This window comes from Lingula anatina, chromosome 8 (assembly GCF_051362555.1).
Source record: "Lingula anatina isolate TDL-2025a chromosome 8, LinAna3.0, whole genome shotgun sequence".
NCBI classification, from domain to species: Eukaryota; Metazoa; Brachiopoda; class Lingulata; order Lingulida; family Lingulidae; genus Lingula; species Lingula anatina.
The window spans coordinates 7,909,238-7,926,513 of NC_141774.1; the positions used below are offsets into that span (position 1 = coordinate 7,909,238).

At 36.4% G+C, this 17,276-nt stretch overlaps 1 protein-coding gene and 1 long non-coding RNA gene across 18 annotated transcripts in view; one reads left to right on the forward strand and one right to left on the reverse strand.

Annotated features, from left to right (window-relative positions):
* Positions 1-442: 442 nt before the first annotated feature.
* LOC106181702 (regulating synaptic membrane exocytosis protein 2-like) overlaps positions 443-17,276 on the forward strand; it is a 67,979-nt gene continuing 51,145 nt past the window's right edge. For 4 of the 16 annotated variants that reach the window (XM_086994681.1, XM_086994687.1, XM_086994688.1 and 1 more), the window contains exons 1-2: positions 449-1,292; positions 12,789-13,029. In XM_086994681.1, the coding sequence (XP_086850807.1) occupies positions 1,165-1,292; positions 12,789-13,029 (369 nt within the window). In that variant the 5' untranslated portion in view covers positions 449-1,164. Of the gene's footprint in view, positions 1,293-12,788; positions 13,030-17,276 lie in introns of all 16 variants that reach the window. The other 12 variants (XM_086994675.1, XM_086994677.1, XM_086994680.1 and 9 more) reach the window with 8 other exon arrangements.
* LOC106181703 (uncharacterized) overlaps positions 11,731-17,276 on the reverse strand; it is a 58,238-nt gene continuing 52,692 nt past the window's right edge. Inside the window, exons 5-7 of one of the 2 annotated variants that reach the window (XR_015330932.1) lie at positions 12,768-13,367; positions 12,344-12,424; positions 11,731-12,214 (exon numbers count right to left, since the gene is read on the reverse strand). This is a non-coding gene — a long non-coding RNA (uncharacterized LOC106181703). The remainder of the gene's footprint in view (positions 12,215-12,343; positions 12,425-12,767; positions 13,368-17,276) is intronic. The other variant, XR_015330931.1, reaches the window with a different exon arrangement.

Below are 17,276 nucleotides of genomic sequence, written 5' to 3' on the forward strand. Positions count from 1 at the left end.
ATACAAAACGTTTTCTCCCAGCGTTCGCGAAATAGCACATATTAAGTCGATGCTTTGGTTACCTCCGTCGCCACATAAAAGATTTATCTTATCATCAATGACTGATCTAAACGTTACTAAGGAATGGGGTTAGAAAGGATTAAAGTTAGGTTTAATACGTTGTGCAACGCACGCGCCAGCGTTTCCATTACAGATAAGTCCGATAACGGGGAACTATTTTAAGTGAACCAACGTGACAGTTGATATTATTAGCCCTGAAACAGGTGCGACGGGCAGAAATATTCTTATTTACTGATTCGTGTACGGGATAATTATTTTTACATTGTATCGTTTTCGGTAATTTGTGATTTATTTTTCTCTAACATAACGTGGACTTCTAAGTTCGCAGAGTTTGCCTGAAAAAAAATCTTATCTTTATAGGTTTTAGATGTTGTGGCTACTGGGAGAAATTTTCTGATAACCGCTATCAATTTTTGATGGACGACGGCCGTTATAAATGTCTGGAAGTTGTAACGATGAAATATTTCATGGACTGACAACGCATTCGACAGTGAAGGAAGACGCCAAAAAATTAGAAGTGTCGCATTTTGACTGCGTTTTAGAGACAACATTTTCCGCGGTGTGACTCGCATCCAAACAGCTGCGCAAGCTTCGCATTCTTCAATATTAAACATAATTCAGCACCGAGGAAGAAAAATCGATACCACAATGTATACACGCCAAATGAGTTGGACAGCCATTCTCGTACGTCACTGGAACTGCTGATACTATTGGAGAAAAGGCAATTAATTATTTAAAGCCAGTTGCATACATTTTCGATCGAATGACGACACGACTTGTGCAGAAACCAGCCATCATCGCTGCGACGGTGGGTGAGAACTGGTCGGCGAAATGGACCGTTTTCCCGGCCGACGTTCCTGAGTTTTTGACCAAGAAAATCGGGCAGCTACCTCGCCATGGATAGAGTAGACAGGGTTGACTAACTGCAGATGAAATTAGCAGGTGGAATTCGGCCATATTGAAGAGGACTTCGATTTTGTTTGGAGAGAGAGCGAGGCCTGTATTTGTGACTGGAATCGATAGGCCTACGAAGTAGGCAAGACGGATAGATAGATAGGCATTTGGAAAGAGAGAGAGAGCGAGAAAGACAGAGGACTCGAGAGAATGAGTCGGCGACCGTCTCTCCCTCCTATGCCGGATCTCAGCCATCTCTCAGAAGAAGAGAGACAGATTATTGAGTCCGTGCTCAACCGACAGAGAGAGGAAGAAGAGAAGGAACAGGAGCTCATCAGGTAATGAATCGCCCAGTTGATTTTTCCGAAACAGCCCGCCATGTTGTAAAGGAGTCCCGTGTCGATTTCAGGGAGTGTTGGGGGAGTAGGGAGGGGAAAATAAACTGCAAGCGTCTTAATTCTGTCTGCGATTCATCTCCTGAAGGTTTGCACGTATATATGTGGTAAATTGTGTTAAACATTTAAGCTTCATAATGTTGAAACTGGCCTGATATTTCCTTCTGTCAGGGTCAGACACTGCATCGCTCTTATCTTATAACAGGTGGCATTAACGGAGAAAATGTCATGACTTCCGCAAAGGAAAGATATTTTTGAGGTCCGTGTTTTCAATTTGACAGGCGTGAATTTTGCACATTTAGAATTTATGCGGCAAAAAATAGAACCTCACAATTTCCCTCTGTTTTTGTAAAGAATGCTCACCTTATTTGACAATAAAGGCAGGCTTCTGTAGGAGGCATACGTAATTAACTTGGGGGGGGGGGGGGGGGGTTACAGGTAACTCGGGAACTGAATCTAGAGTAGCTAGGAAAATAATTATGATAACAGGCAAAATGGCAGTGATGTAAAATTCCCTCATTCCACATAGAATAACATTGATATAACACAGTGCTAATGTAGAAGCAAACATGGTACACCACCATTGCACATCCTATGTGTCATTTTTTCTGTGTACATTTAATACTCGCTGACAGGTGAGTATAAACAGGTGAGTTTACAGGTAGACTGCCATTGTTTTGGTGGTGACAAAGCACATATTTATTCTAGCTACCAGCTGTCAAATATTTACTATATTATGAATATTCATGAACAGAATGCGGTCTCATTCATAAATTAGAGGGTGGAAGTACAGCAATTGACATGTTTTAGAGGTCAAGATAAATGTCACGTTTTTGATAGAGGGTTCAATGTCTGGTGATGTTCTGTGCACATTTATTTATGTAGGGTTTCTTTTATAATATTTTTTTTCATGATTTATGTCACTTTAGGCTCTGTTTCTTTCGTCAGTGCACCAACCCTCTTTCATCTTCCTGAGGCTCTTTCTCAAGAGCGCATGCACATACACACACATGCACACACACACATACTTCTCTCAAATCCACAAATACACATATATCGGTATATACACAGGAGTGCACGTGCACACACACACACACACACACACACACACACACACTAATTTCTCTATCTCAGGTACATACATAGAGGGGGTTAACACATGTGTGAATATACGTATGAACATGTGTTCACCCCCTCCCACTATTCACACATAGCGATGATCACTTCTGTAAATATGAAAAAATGGCCTACTTTTATCCAGACTAATCAAATGCAACAGCATCATCCTGCGTGACTTGCATTACTCGATCTCCTCTTACAATTTTAAAATGTCTGTATTTTATCATTTCTTTTTCCCTTTTTTTTTGATCCTTTTTTTTTTTCGAAAGAGGCCACTCCAATTCCCCATGCCTTAATATGAAATATGACTATGCCCACTTCAAAGGGAGAAAATATCAACCCATTTCCTATGTAGCATGTTACATTTATTGATCAGCCCACACAGAATAATGTTCCATCCTCTGCAACTGATCTATTATTAGGATTTTTTTATTCCCTGTGAAAAATGGCGATGAATTGAAATCCCACTTGCCCCGAACAGGTAATAAATGTACTAGGGAACAGGTGGCTGATGGAATCAAGGCTTTCAATATGGAGGAATTAATACCGTTTTGAATACCTTGGAAATATAGTCATTCTTGTGGAGTAATTGCATTTTCTGGTTAATGTGAAGTAATATGTTCGTATCAAGAATGATTTAGGGAGAAAATGGACTGATTGAAGTCACCAGACAATTACCGGATCGCGTAATGCGTGATAGATGTGTTTACATCAGGACCAAGTTAGACAGGAAATAGACCTAAAATTGTGTGCTTTCAACACATTAAATGGGGGGGGGGGGGGGGGGGGGGGGATGAAATAAACTGTTGAAAATTGAAAAAAAATTCAAATAACAGAAGATCCCTTTGCTTGTTTCACTCGTACTTATACATAGTAAATCATACTCAAATGCTAGACATATTCTAATTTTACACAAGAAAATTTTTTATTGTGGGGGCATGTTTATTGTACATGTAAAGCTCAGTATGTTGATTTTAGCAAGAATTATCAACAAAAGTTTGCTATGTTTACATTTTATACCTATAGAAAGGGCATAGATAACATCCCACCTCCATCTCTCCCCCCCCCCCCCCCCAACTCCCACTACACATCCTCTTGTTTTACCTTTATGCATTCTCTATAATATTAAATTTTAAAATCATATTTCATACTGAATCTTAATTGGCTTAGATTGTCCCCAGGCCAAAATTCAGTTTGGTGAACCCCAGTCAGTAAATTGGTTGCCTTTGAAGCAACCTCCCATAGTAACCCTCTCCCTTTCGAAATTGTTTTTGCTTCTGATTTAACCCCCAAATATTCTCTAGATTCCTTTAGTGATCTCCAGACTGAAATTCAGTTAACCGTCAAAGACAAGACTCCTAAAGTCAGCCTCAGTGTTTTGAAACCAGATCCCTTCAGTGATCCCAAGACTGAAACTCGGCTAATTTAAAGATGAGACCCCAAAGTGACCCTTAGTTTTTTTTTTTTTAACAAGACCCCTTTAGTGATCCCTAGACTAAAATTAACACAATTAGCTTAGACAAGATCTTCAAAGTTAGCCTTATGACTACTCAGTATTTTGAAACCAGACCCCGTCAGTGGTCCCAAGACTGAAATTCATACAATTAGCTTTGACAAGACCCCCAAAGTGAGCCTCAGTATTTTGAAACCAGACCCTGTCAGTGGTCCCAAGACCAAAATTCACACAATTATAGCTTACTAGGAGATGAGACCCCCAAAGTGAGCCTCAGTATTTTGAAACCAGACCCCTTCAGGAGCCCAAGACTGAAATTCACACAATTATAGCTTAGCTGAGACTCCCAGAGTGAGCCTCGGTAATTTGAAATCAGACCCTTTTAGTAATCCCAGGAATGAATTTCTCACAATTAGCTTTGACGAGACCCCCAAAGTGAGCCTCAGTATTTAGAAACCAGACCCCTTTAGTGGTCCCTTTACTGAAATTCACACAATTAGCTTTGACGAGACCCCTCAACAGTAAGCCTCAGTATTTTGAAACCATACCCCTTCATCACACAATTAGCTTTGATGAGACCCCCAAAGTGAGCCTCAGTATTTAGAAACCAGACCCCATACCCCAGATATGATGGCACAACACATGCTTGTAAGTAACTTCATAAGCATTGATCTGTATAATGGGTTTCTAGAACTGTTCCCTGGAATGTTGGAATTATTCTCGATAACATTGGCGAGGTGTCAGCACCGTGAACTCGCCTCCTCCCCCAACATTTCACTGGAATGCTTGAAGTACAGATGAACTTTAAGTAACACATTGTGCATTATTATTTTTATGTCTGTATTTATGGCTGGAATTAGATTTTTTGATAAGATTTTGCCCAGGTATATCCAAAAGCATTACATATAAAGAAGGTAAAATGTAATAACCCTTAGGTATTTTTCCTTTCTCTATTTTTCTTTTGTTTGTTCTTACTTTCATTCTTCAGAACTCAGTATGCCTTGACCAAAAGATCATTGTGATTATTAGGAGAAGACTGGCTTGAAAAGAAAATGACAAGAAAAACTAAAATTATTTGCATTTGTATACAACTCATAATCTTAAATACAGCCAATCGCTTTTGCGCACTTTCATTGATTTTGAAAAAAAAAAGAAAAATAGGTTAAAAGACAAAACAAATAAGTTTTTTTATTTGTGTATCACAGAAAGTGCATGGTGAGGTTGATGACAGACGCAGGTGACAGTTTTATGTACAGACACATCTGTGTTTCCACACGAAAAAGGTATTGGCTATAGTACAGCTAAACTGATGACTAGGTCATTTATAATGTTAGAAAAAAGACTCCTTGAAAAGAAAAAGACAAGAGCAAATATTCCCTGATGCTGAACATAATTTTCTCTTGGTAAAATAAAGAGAGAAACATTTGATTAACTTGGCTCATTTTTATTGATTGCATGGAAACATTTTTTTTTTTTTTTTGGTAAAAAAAAAAGAAAATGCTGGAGTGCTTCCATTGTCTCGAGTGTTTATCTGAATGTAGTTTTCTTGGAAATGTGACTGGGAATCGCATAATTCTCAACCTTGTTGGTACCGTTACATTGTTATACTTGATCTATCTCTCCCGCTTAGCTGACATTTGAATAATAAATGATGATCTTTATTGCTTTGAACCACATTTTCCAGGCATGTACTGTTCTCGCAACCTTGAGTGAAGTCAAGTAGACAAACAGCCATTTAAGTTTACTGGAATCATTGTGTACCCAACAAAAAAGAGAAAATGCTAATAGATTGGTTATTCCATCTCAGGAAAGGATGAATTATGTTTACAAGACAAAGGGAGCATTCAGATAAACCATTCGTACTGGCTGGATTGCTGTAACTCTTTTGGAGATTCTCCCAAAGTGCAATCATTGTAATTAGCTTAAATCTCTGACACACCTCTTCAAGTTGCTGCAGGGGTCTTGCAATTAAACCTCAGAGTTGGGATTTAATTCGTTTAATGACATGTGTGGCACGTGTGGCAGTGGGGTGACCATGATCAGCAGATAAGGTGGCTGTGCTTTCATGTGGGGTCTGCCATATTTGATCCACAGATCAGTAGATCCAAGGACAAACTGTTGTGAATACCCTCTGACATATTGCCATTTAAAAGTTTTAATCAAATTTTGGTCTGAAAAACTTGTCTCCAGGGACATTGTCTTGATCTGTCCAAGGATCTTACTGACCAGTAATTGACCATTAGTCAGTTGGATTGGCTGGGCATCTGCTTGCAGTGACCACTGGGGAACAAATGGTTTTTGTACAGTCAGCGATACATACTTTCTTGTTATTTAATCATCTAAAAATACTTTTAACTTTTGTGTGTGTTATATGTTTTGTGTTGGGTTTGTCAGACATAGACTTTTTTCTGCAGAATCATAGAATTTCAAGATTAATTCAAGTTTATTGGATCAAAGATAGTGTTCGGACTCTGTAGCCAGTTTAATATTTGGTCCTACAATAAGTGTTCATGGATTAAAAGAAAAATGTAGGCAGATCTCAGTCAAGTCTGATCCTTAGCTCCAACTTTGTTTCTTTGGATAAAGAGCTGAGAAAACCCAAATATTATATACACCTTGTCACCTTTTGGTAAAAACAGGTGGTTACTTAAGTTTTTGATAACTCAGCCATCACCGATCATGATTCTCTAAAATTTTGCAATCATCATGCAAAAAATTTTATGATGTTGATTCTGGTACATAAAAGTTGTCAAATTCTTCTGTGCCTCAGCCTTCTTGAGGTATTGATAAAAAATATGTTTTGGCCACACCACAGAAAAATGCCAGCACCACAGATTTTGATATCCATCATGTATCCAGAACCATTATAAAGGTATCATCTGTAGCCAGCAATTTCAAAAACAAGGGGGGGGGGGGGGGCTCTCCATTCCACACACACCCTTAAGTGACCCATTAAAATGCCATAGAACCTATATCAAATATTGATTTTAAGAACTTTGTGACCAAAGGACGGGTACTTCACCCCCCCCCCCCCCCCCCCCCCCCCCCCCACCGCCACTGTTGTTGTTTACCCCATACCAAATGCCATTTTGTGAATTTGTAAATTTTGTAAATTTGTTCAGTTATTGGCCTTTTTATATATTCGGTGTGGAAAGTCACCTCAATGATTTTTTCTCTTTCTGGTGTTAACGAAAGCTATAATTAACAACTGGACATCTGGTGGTCAGTGGTCAGTGTTTGTCCAGGACCCAAGGTGGTGGACACGAGATGCTGCTGTAATTGAATTATTTATGGAGAAAATCTATAAAACTTTCTTATTCTGGCTGGAGAAGTCGCCAGCGTGGAGATGGAGTTCAATTAGTCTGGGCATAGTTGTTTGGAGACTATTTGTGGTTCCGTCAATGCAGGGAGCATGTACTTTGGTTCATTGGCTGTGGATTTTTTAAATTTTTTCTTTCTTTCTTATTATTGTCATTTATTTATTTATTTATTTTTCAAAATTTTTTTTGCTTTTTATTTTTCTTTTTTCATTCAGAGGCATAACCTCCGAAAACATCCCCTGTGGCAAGCACTGGCTTTTTGTATTCTTCATTTTCATTATTTAACAGGCAGCAGCCCTAGTCAGTGATGTAACTTCAGAAAATTGCGCCTATGGCAAGCACTAAAATTGCATTTTTTTTTGCAGGATATTTCTTTATTGGATCAATAAGAGCTTAAGGTTAATAAACACCGCATTTGTGAAAAAACTATATAACAAGATTTATTTATTTATTTATTTAATAAAAATATTGTAGATATTAATTTCTTCCTAAGTTACAAATTCGAAAAAAATTCTGTCATGTCTGATGACATATTGCAGCATAGTCTGACTCACCCTTTGTGTCTGTTTATTTATGAAACTTGTCTGCATGTTAGGAGACATTGTTGTCTAAGAGAAATTGATACCGAGAAAAGGATGCATGTACCAACAGCTGAAATGTCACAGTGACAAAAGGGAATGTTTCAAAAAAAAATAAATAAATAAATAAAAAAATAATAATAATTAATAAAAATCATAAAAAATTAAAACACAAAAAAATAAGTCTGATTTATCTTTAAAATAAAATTATAGTCTATGTTTACCTTAGGTAAATAAAATTCAATCAAATGAAATATTTTGCTGTCTTATAACAGAAAAGATAGTTCGTATTACTGAGACCAATATTTTATTTGAGATGACTTCTGTGGAATTAATCATGGTTTCATCTAAAGCTGAATAAACCAAAATTTTCATTCCAAATGATTAGACCAACTTTTTGGACTAGAGTTATCTAGTGAAACAGGCTCCCAGTCTGCACCATAAATGAAGCTTTCCCCAGAGATCAAGCCATCCAGCCATCATTTGGACTGACACATTCCTCAAAAGACTGCTTATATTTCCAAAGACGGGCTAGATGGCTTACACAATTTTTGGGAAATGACGGTTGGTTAGGCTTGCTTGGGTTGGACTCCCTGTAGATCGATGACCAAAATACAGATTCACATTTTGGACTTCCTGTACCCCAAATCCTGGGGAAACCCCTGGCCATAAAATTTTCAGCTTTCTGGCCATGCGAACCATCAGTTTTCTTTAATCTACTGGTCAAAATCAGGATTCACTGGTCCAAATAATGATTTCAATAAGACTAGATATTTTCCCTTATTGCATTAATTAATATAAATAACAACAAGACCTTGATTTTGTCAAACATTTAAAAAAATCATCTTGTAACAACTACATTTTAGAAAAAAAATCAACATTGAAGTTATTATGAAAACCTTAAGTTAAAAAATCTCTACTGGCCATGTTGGACAACCAAATGCAAACCTTTTGAAAAATCTACTGCTCTAATAACATTTTGCTGGCATAATTGTAGCAGACTCAGCCCCTGGTTGCTGCCGGGAGAAATATATATCGAGGAGATAATAGACTCAAATGTCAGTGTGACATTTCTGCTGCAGCCTCTCTTAGGGACCACTCCTAGACCCTATTGTAGTAACTGTGGATTGATCTATCTACGAGAGGATTCTCACGAAATTGCAATCAACTTAAATGGCTTAAATGTCTGTCACACCTACTGAAGCTGCTAGGGGGTAAATAATTATCGTTTAGCAGCTTCAGTAGGTGTTCTAGACATCTAAGCCACTTAAGCTAAAAGCAATTTAGTGAGAAACCCCTTGAAGATTGAGTAACCAGTCTTAATCCCCTCCACCCCATCTCCACCCGGAAACTGCCCTGGCCAAACAAATTACTGCTGCAGGAAGGAGCATGTCATCTGGATTTGTGATCTATTATTTATCTGGAAAACACAATTATTCCCACTCTTAAAGAGTCTTGGTTGATTGCCAAAAGTGGGAAGTGGGAATAAAGATATGCAATGTGAATATATATCCAGGCTTGATACTTACTAGAATGTATCATGGTCTTGTATGATAATAGTAATAATTTTTATCAAGATATTAACATCTGACATCCTTCTAATTTAATTTGGTAAAAAATAGAAGGGGTAAAAAAATAAAGCAGTTTTTCTTTAATCAACAGTTAGATATTGAAAAGATTGTTTATTGCAGTGTCTACTTAGAGTATCCAACCTTTGACATTTCAATGTCTACTCTAGTATAATAGACTATCTAGAACATCTTCCTGAGGGAATGAGACTATCCAGTTGAATAGCCTCTATCCAAGAGTATTTGCAGGCTCGTAGCCAGCAATTGCAAAAGGGAGGTTCTTTTTCTGAAAATGTGGTACTTTTGTCATGAAATCTGAGATCAAATTTACTCAGAGTGGACCTTTTGCCAGCAAAAAGGGGGGTTCTTCTGAACCCCCCAAATCCCCCTGGCTACGGGCCTGATTTGAGAAAGTAGAAGGTTCCATGTTAATGAGGGAGGGGGAACGCTATGGAGAAATAATAAAGTTAGGAAGGGGAATATAGCATAAGGTTAAACAAAAAATATTACAACTATGAGTGAAAAATACTATGGAAGAGAATTAAAGATAGAACCACAATGGAGATATTGTGGAACAGCCCCTTTATCTTGAGAATTGTTTACATAAACCTGACTCCTCATAGCCTCCAGGTAAAAAACATTCCATGCAGCCAAATAAACCTAGGGAGTTTAATTTCTAGGAATCTGTGTGAACCTATAGCTCGGGGAATATGAATTGACGTCAGATGGACATGCTGCACAAAATGTTTTGCCCCCAGGCCACCTTTCGTACTCATATAAATATTATATGTAGTAGTTTTTGTCGCCTTCTGGGGACTTCCACCCTGTGTTTCAGGGATCACTATAGAATTTAAGAAACTCTCCTTAGTTGTCAGAGGGTGTATGTTGCCTCATGTGATCTTTGGTACTCAGGGTTTGGCCTGGGCTGGGTCAATATTTCTGCCCTTGAATGGCATTGGGTGGATGAGGGGGGGGGGGGGGGAGGGGAGGAGGGGGGGGAGGAGGGGTGTACTGGCAATTTCAGTTTGCTTGGCAAATGGATATAGTTAGGTACATAAATGGATATATGTGAAGGAATAAATATAGGAATGAAAGTATTGATGAAATAATGAATGAAGAAGAAAAAATGAATGAAAGAGCGAGTAGACAGATAGATTAAAGAATAAATAGATATGTATAGAAATGAATGAATAAAAGAAAAAAGGAATAAAACTAGGTTTATTATTTTAATAATTAAAATACTTATCATAATAAGTTATAATTCTGATATATTGAGACAGCAGCCATAGTATTTTTCGTTGTGTAGAAATATAACTTCTTATATTAGTTTCAAGGAAAAACGAGTTAGGCAATCAGCACTGAACATCCTTCATGAAACAGACTTAGTTGGCTAAGATTTTTAGTCAGCTTATCTAAGACTATCTATAGACTCTTTTTTTTTTGTTTTGTTAAACATGACATCTGAATAATGATTTACAGTAGACTCCATATAATTTTAACACATTGGGATCAGAATTTCATTTTATCAGAGTTTTATTTTCTGTTCCACAGATTTGTTTCATTTTTGTGAATATTTCTGTTAGGAATTGCTCATGTATCAATTCCAGACAATACTTAAGAAAAAAATCTGTTTCACAAGATTTTTTCTTTTGGGACCATGATGATTCAAGTTAGTACGGTGAAATGTTGTGCCAAGTCTTTCTGCCATCCTGTCCTAGAGGCAACTTGTCTTTGGGGCAAATGATGACCAAGACAGTACCTGAGTATAAATTCTTGTTCCAATTAAATCATTTGGAGGGAACTAAAGGAGCCAAATCTAAAAAAAAAAAAAGAAAAATAAATAAATAAATAAATAAATAAAATAATAATAATAAATAATAATAAACAAAACAAAACAAAAAAACCCACACATTTGTTTACAAAAAATTCTGCCATCAGGTCATGTCCCTGTTTTAAGCCAAGGACCCCAGCTATCCAGAATACTGTGACATGTGCACAAAAGAGAAAATATTGGAAAACTATGTACTAATTAGGCTGAATTCACTACAATGGACTTACTAGTATGCAAATCAAATATGGCCGACCCACTTGAATGCAAATCTATTTTTTAGTCTATAAGGGGATTAGGCAGCAAGCTTTTAAGTAGGTTGCCATATTTGATCCACAGACGAGTAAGTCTGGTGTTCTGAATGCAGCCATAAAGTTGTGTTCATAGATAATGACCAATATGGATCAGACTTCCATGGTCAGTGAAAATAATGGATTTGATTTGTTTTTATGTTTAATGTGCTCTCCTTTAAAAAAAAATGAGCAAGGCAGTTTATTTATTTATTTATTTATTTATTTATTTATTTATTTATTTATATACTAGTATTATTCATTCTTGTTTTTAACCAGTTGCTTTGAGGCATATAGCCATCATGAAAGAAAAATGTGTTTACTTGGGTGCAACACATGGTGCATTAGATAAATTGCCATCAACTTGCTCATTTCATTTCCAAGGACCAGTCTTCAGAGAATCTCTCTTCATAATCACTTGTAATGAGTTTATGAATTAGGAACAGGTGTTCTGTCATTTGTCAACTGATCCTTAACTGTGTTCATCCGTGATGATCGAGTACTTGGAATTGTTGATTCCTGTTGTTTCAGATTATGAGCTAGGCACAGGTATTTGTCAACTGATCCTTAACTGTTTCATCTGAGAAAACTGAGTACCTGGAAAATGCTGATTCCTATTGTTTCAGATTATGACTTAGGCACAGATGTTTGGTACAATTGGTATTTGTCAACCGAACCTTAACAAGGTGCTTCCGAGGAAACCAAGTACCTGGAATTGTTGATACATGCACCTGTTGTTTAAGCTTATGAACTATGAGCAGATGTTTGTTCATTTGTTTACTGATCCTTAAAGGTGTTCATCTGAGGAAACAGAGTACCTGGAACTGTTGATGCTTACCTGTTGTTTCTTGGAATTGTTTCTTGGAAATTGTTTCGTGGAACCATTTGGCTGGCAGTCATGTCATTTTGTCATGGAACACTGCAATGTGAAGTCAACAAGTGCTCATTAAAATTGCTCTCTGTTTCAGAGTATTCCTGTATTCAGAAACACTTTTCATCAGCCTGCATTTCTGACTGCAGCAGCGATCCTTTACCCAATTTGCTGGCCATCACCCTTAGTTTCACAGCACTGACAGTGCCTCTCCTCTGTCATCCTGAGTGTGAGAGTACTATCAAAAACTTTCCTCTACTGTACTTGCTCACTGTCAGCCTGAATTTCAGAGCCTTCACAGCCTTCCTCTTCCCCCCCCCCAAAAAAAAAACTAAATTAAACAAATAATTAGGAAAATAGTTGCATGTTAATTAAGACAAATTTAACTTACAAGCAATCATCTTATTTTTAGAAATCTCCAAGATGACCTGGATAGTTATCAAAAATCGGTCGTCAAACTTAACGAGGAGCTAAGCAAGCAGCCAGCAAATAACAGCGGAGGCGGAGGGAACCAGGGTGCTGTCTGCCAGATCTGCCACAAGACCAAATTCGCTGATGGCCTGGGACACCGGTGCAACTACTGCAATCTTCGCTCGTGTGCTCGCTGCGGTGGTAAACTGCAGCTTAAACAGAACAAGGCAAGAAGTCCTGTGGTAATGTATATTGGTGGCTTTCTACCTGCTTTTTATGTGTAATAGACAGTTCCGATAAATAAAATGGGTGAGAATATACTGCACTTGATCTTCTCCTTAAGAAGGTAGGAAATGCCTGCCACAAGTATCGATCCAGGCAAATAATACATGGGTGAGAAACTGTTGCTTTAAGACTCTAGCCATGATTTAAGAATCCTTCTGAAGTAAAAAGTTTGAAATGACTTTCCAATTAAACGTAAAAATGGCTTACTCCCTGCTTTTTCTGTGTGCTATTCTAATGAAAAAAATGATGTGGTTTTGGGGTGAAAATTTGTTGCTGTATGATTTTGCCTATTTGCCTAAAACTAAAAAAAATCAGTATTGTTAATGCATGCCATACCTGTCAGGTAGCAGTTTTAGTAAGAGTCGCAAATAAACTGGAGTTGGTACATGTAGATTTCATCCCTTTTCACATCTTGTAGTACCCTTTTTATGTACAGACACAGATGTGTCTGTACATATAGCCATCATCTGCGTCTGTCGTCGCCGTCGCCGTCGCCGTCGTCGCCGTCGCCGTGCACTTTTACCGATAACACGATAAGTGGAAAACTGTTTTTTCTTTTGGCTTGAAACTTACAAAACTGATGAATATTCATAATAAGCAGGTCAAGTTCGAAAATCAGCATGATCGGGTCACTTATAGGGAATTTATGCTGTTTTTTCACTTTTTTCAGCATATATGCAGCACCGATAACACGATAAGTGGAAAACCATTTTACCTTTTGGCTTGAAACTTACAGAACTGATGAATATTCATAATACGCAGGTCAAGTTCGAAAATCAGCATGATCGGGTCACTTATAGGGAATTTATGCTTTATTTCACTTTTTTCAGCATGTATGCAGCACCGATAACACGATAAATGGAAAACCATTTTACCTTTTGGCTTGAAACTTACAGAACTGATGAATATTCATAATACGCAGGTCAAGTTTGAAAATCAGCATGATCGGGTCACTTATAGGGAATTTATGCTGTTTTTTCACTTTTTTCAGCATATATACAGCACCGATAACACGATAAGTGGAAAACCATTTTACTTTTTGGCTTGAAACTTACAGATCTGATGAATATTTATAATACGCAGGTCAAGTTCGAAAATCAGCGTGATTGGGTCATTTTTAGGGAAGTTAGGCTATTTTTTCTCTTTTTTCAGCATATATGCAGCACCGATAACACCATAAATGGAAAACCATTTTACCTTTTGGCTTGAAACTTACAGAACTGATGAATATTCATAATACGCAGGTAAAGTTCGAAAATCAGCATGATCGGGCCATTTTTAGGGAAGTTATGCTGTTTTTTCACTTCTTTCAACATATATGCAATGCTAATAACACAATATAAGAAAAACAGATAGGCCAATTGTCATTATACTCACAGGAGTAGTCAAACTAACTAAAACGCAGGTTGAGTTCCAAAATAAGCATAATCGGGCCATTCTTACAGAAGTTATGCTGTTTTTTCTTATTTCCTCAGATTCAATTGTTAGGCATGTTAACAGTCTCATTTTTGAACTAATAAGATACGTAAAAGTGTTTGTTTGACATTTCCTGCATCTTGATACTATTGTTAGTTGATTATGTAAAAATGATGGTAAACTTGTTATTGTGTATTATGTTATAAAGTGTCAAAAATGGAAATAAACAAATATCATTGCAGTTTGTCAGATTCAGTCATCTACTATATTCATTATCTCAGAATGGAGGAAATTGGACATTTAACACTGTTCTATTGATATTTTTCCCATCTCATCAATTTTCTTAGTTGATCATATACAAATGGTAGAAAACTGTTTATTTTGTTTTATGTTAAAAAAGTGTTTTAAAAATGGAAGTAAACCCATTGCAGAACAGTGCTGTCTTGTTTCAGCATATATGCAGCACCGATAACACGATAAGTGGAAAACCATTTTACCTTTTCCCTTGAAACTTACAAAACTGATGAATATTTATAATACGCAGGTCAAGTTCGAAAATCAGCATGATCGGGTCATTTTTAGGGAAGTTATGCTGTTTTTCACTTTTTTCACCATATATGCAACACTGATAACATGATAAGTGAAAAATCATTTTACCTTTTGGCTTGAAACTTGCAGAACTAATGAATATTCATATTACGCAGGTCAAGTTCAAAAATCAGCATGATCGGGTCATTTTTAGGGTAGTTATGCTGTTTTTTCACTTTTTTCAGCATATATGCAGCACCGATAACACGATAAGTGGAAAACCATTTTACCTTTTGGTTTCAAACTTACAGAACTGATGAATATTCATAATACGCAGGTCAAGTTTGAAAATCAGTATGATTGGGTCATTTTTAGGGAAGTTATGCTGTTTTTCACTTTTTTCAGCATATATGCAACACTGATAACATGATAAGTGGAAAACCATTTTACCTTTTGGTTTGAAACTTGCAGAACTAATGAATATTCATAATACGCAGGTCAAGTTTGAAAATCGGCATGATCGGGTCATTTTTAGGGAAGTAATGCTGTTTTTTCACTTTTTTCAGCATGTATGCAACACCTTTGTGCTATATGACGGTACTGTATGGATAGCAGTCTTTAAAATTGTCCCTTGGGTGATCACTAATTAAATTAAGGTCTATAAAGTCACTTGCCTACTCATTAATTTTCAATTGGCCATTAAATGAGATTACATAAAACACTCCTTGAGATTTCCCTGTAAAGTCCCATAGGTTTAGCTCTCTTAACTGTGTCACAAAATTAGGATTTGGTGATAATTGTGCAGATAAATGGTGTTTAACATTGCAAATAATTTACAACAAAAAGAATGTGTTATGCCAACATGCTATAGATGCATAACAGTGCTTTATTTTTCTCAAACTTGGTGGGGTTATTAATGTCAAGTTAATATAGCTAGATTAAAAGTTTGAATAGCAGCTTTATTGGAATTTTTTACATTTTATTTAAAATTTTTTTAAAATTATTTTTCAAACACTAGCATCTTCAAGATGTGATTTTATACTCCCATCCACCAGAAGTGCTGAGCATTTTCTGTATTTTTGTATATAATTGTTATTTCTTCAGATTTAATTCTTAGGCATGTTAACAGTCTCATTATGGAACTAATAAGATATGTAAAAGTGTTGTTTTGACATTTTCTGCTTCTTAACAATATTGTTTGTTGATTATATAAAAATGACGGTAAACCTGTTATAATATTGTGCATTGTGTAATAAAGTATCATAAATGGAAAGGAACTCATCATTGCAGTTTGTCAGATTTAATCATTCACTATGTTCAGCATCTGCAAATGGAGCAAATTGGACATTGAAAATTGTTCTATTGATATTTTTCCTATGTCAACAATTTTCCTAGTTGAACATTTAAAAATGACAGTTTATTGATCATTTTGTTTTAAAAAAGGTGTTGAAAATGGAAAGAAAATCATTTCAGTACAGTTATCTCTTGTTTACATTTTGGCATTTTGAAAGTGTGACTCTGAACTTCCATGGCCTTGAAGACCTTCCCAAATCACATTTTCTGAATATTCATGATACTTTTATTTTTTTATAAAAAATTTGATGGTCATTATGCTGTTAAGTATTATGTTTTATTGCATGAAAGTTGAAGAAAAACCTATTTTGGACACTGCTGCCAGGATAGCGATTAAGGGAAAACCATGTTACTTACCGTACGATACTGAAACTTAGTGAAAAGTTTCATAAGACAGAAATGCGCAGCTTGTGTTTGATAGCCAGTGTGATTGTTTTCTGTTTTGGAGGCAATGCAGGTTTATAGAGTGCTATACTGCCATTTTCAAGTTGTGACTTATCACTCCCATCTGACAGGAGCCCTGTACTCTTACTTTGTAACATTTTCTGTATTTTGTTAAGTTACAAGAATGATTCTTAGGATTGACATATAGCCAAAAAAAAAAAAAAATTATATATATATATATATATATATATATATATATATATATATATATATATATATATATATATATATAATGAGTTAAAGCAATTTTTTTTTTGTGTGTAATTTTCACTGTACCTCATTCTGGCATTTCCAAAGTTTAACTCTTATCAGCCTGACACCTTAGGGACTATTTCCAGACCCTATCACGCTAACTGTGGATCAATCTATCTCCATGGGAATTCTCGCAAAATTGCAATCAATGTAAGTGGCTTAGTTGTCTGTCACGCCTACTGAAACTGGCATGCCAGAATCCTAAGACTCT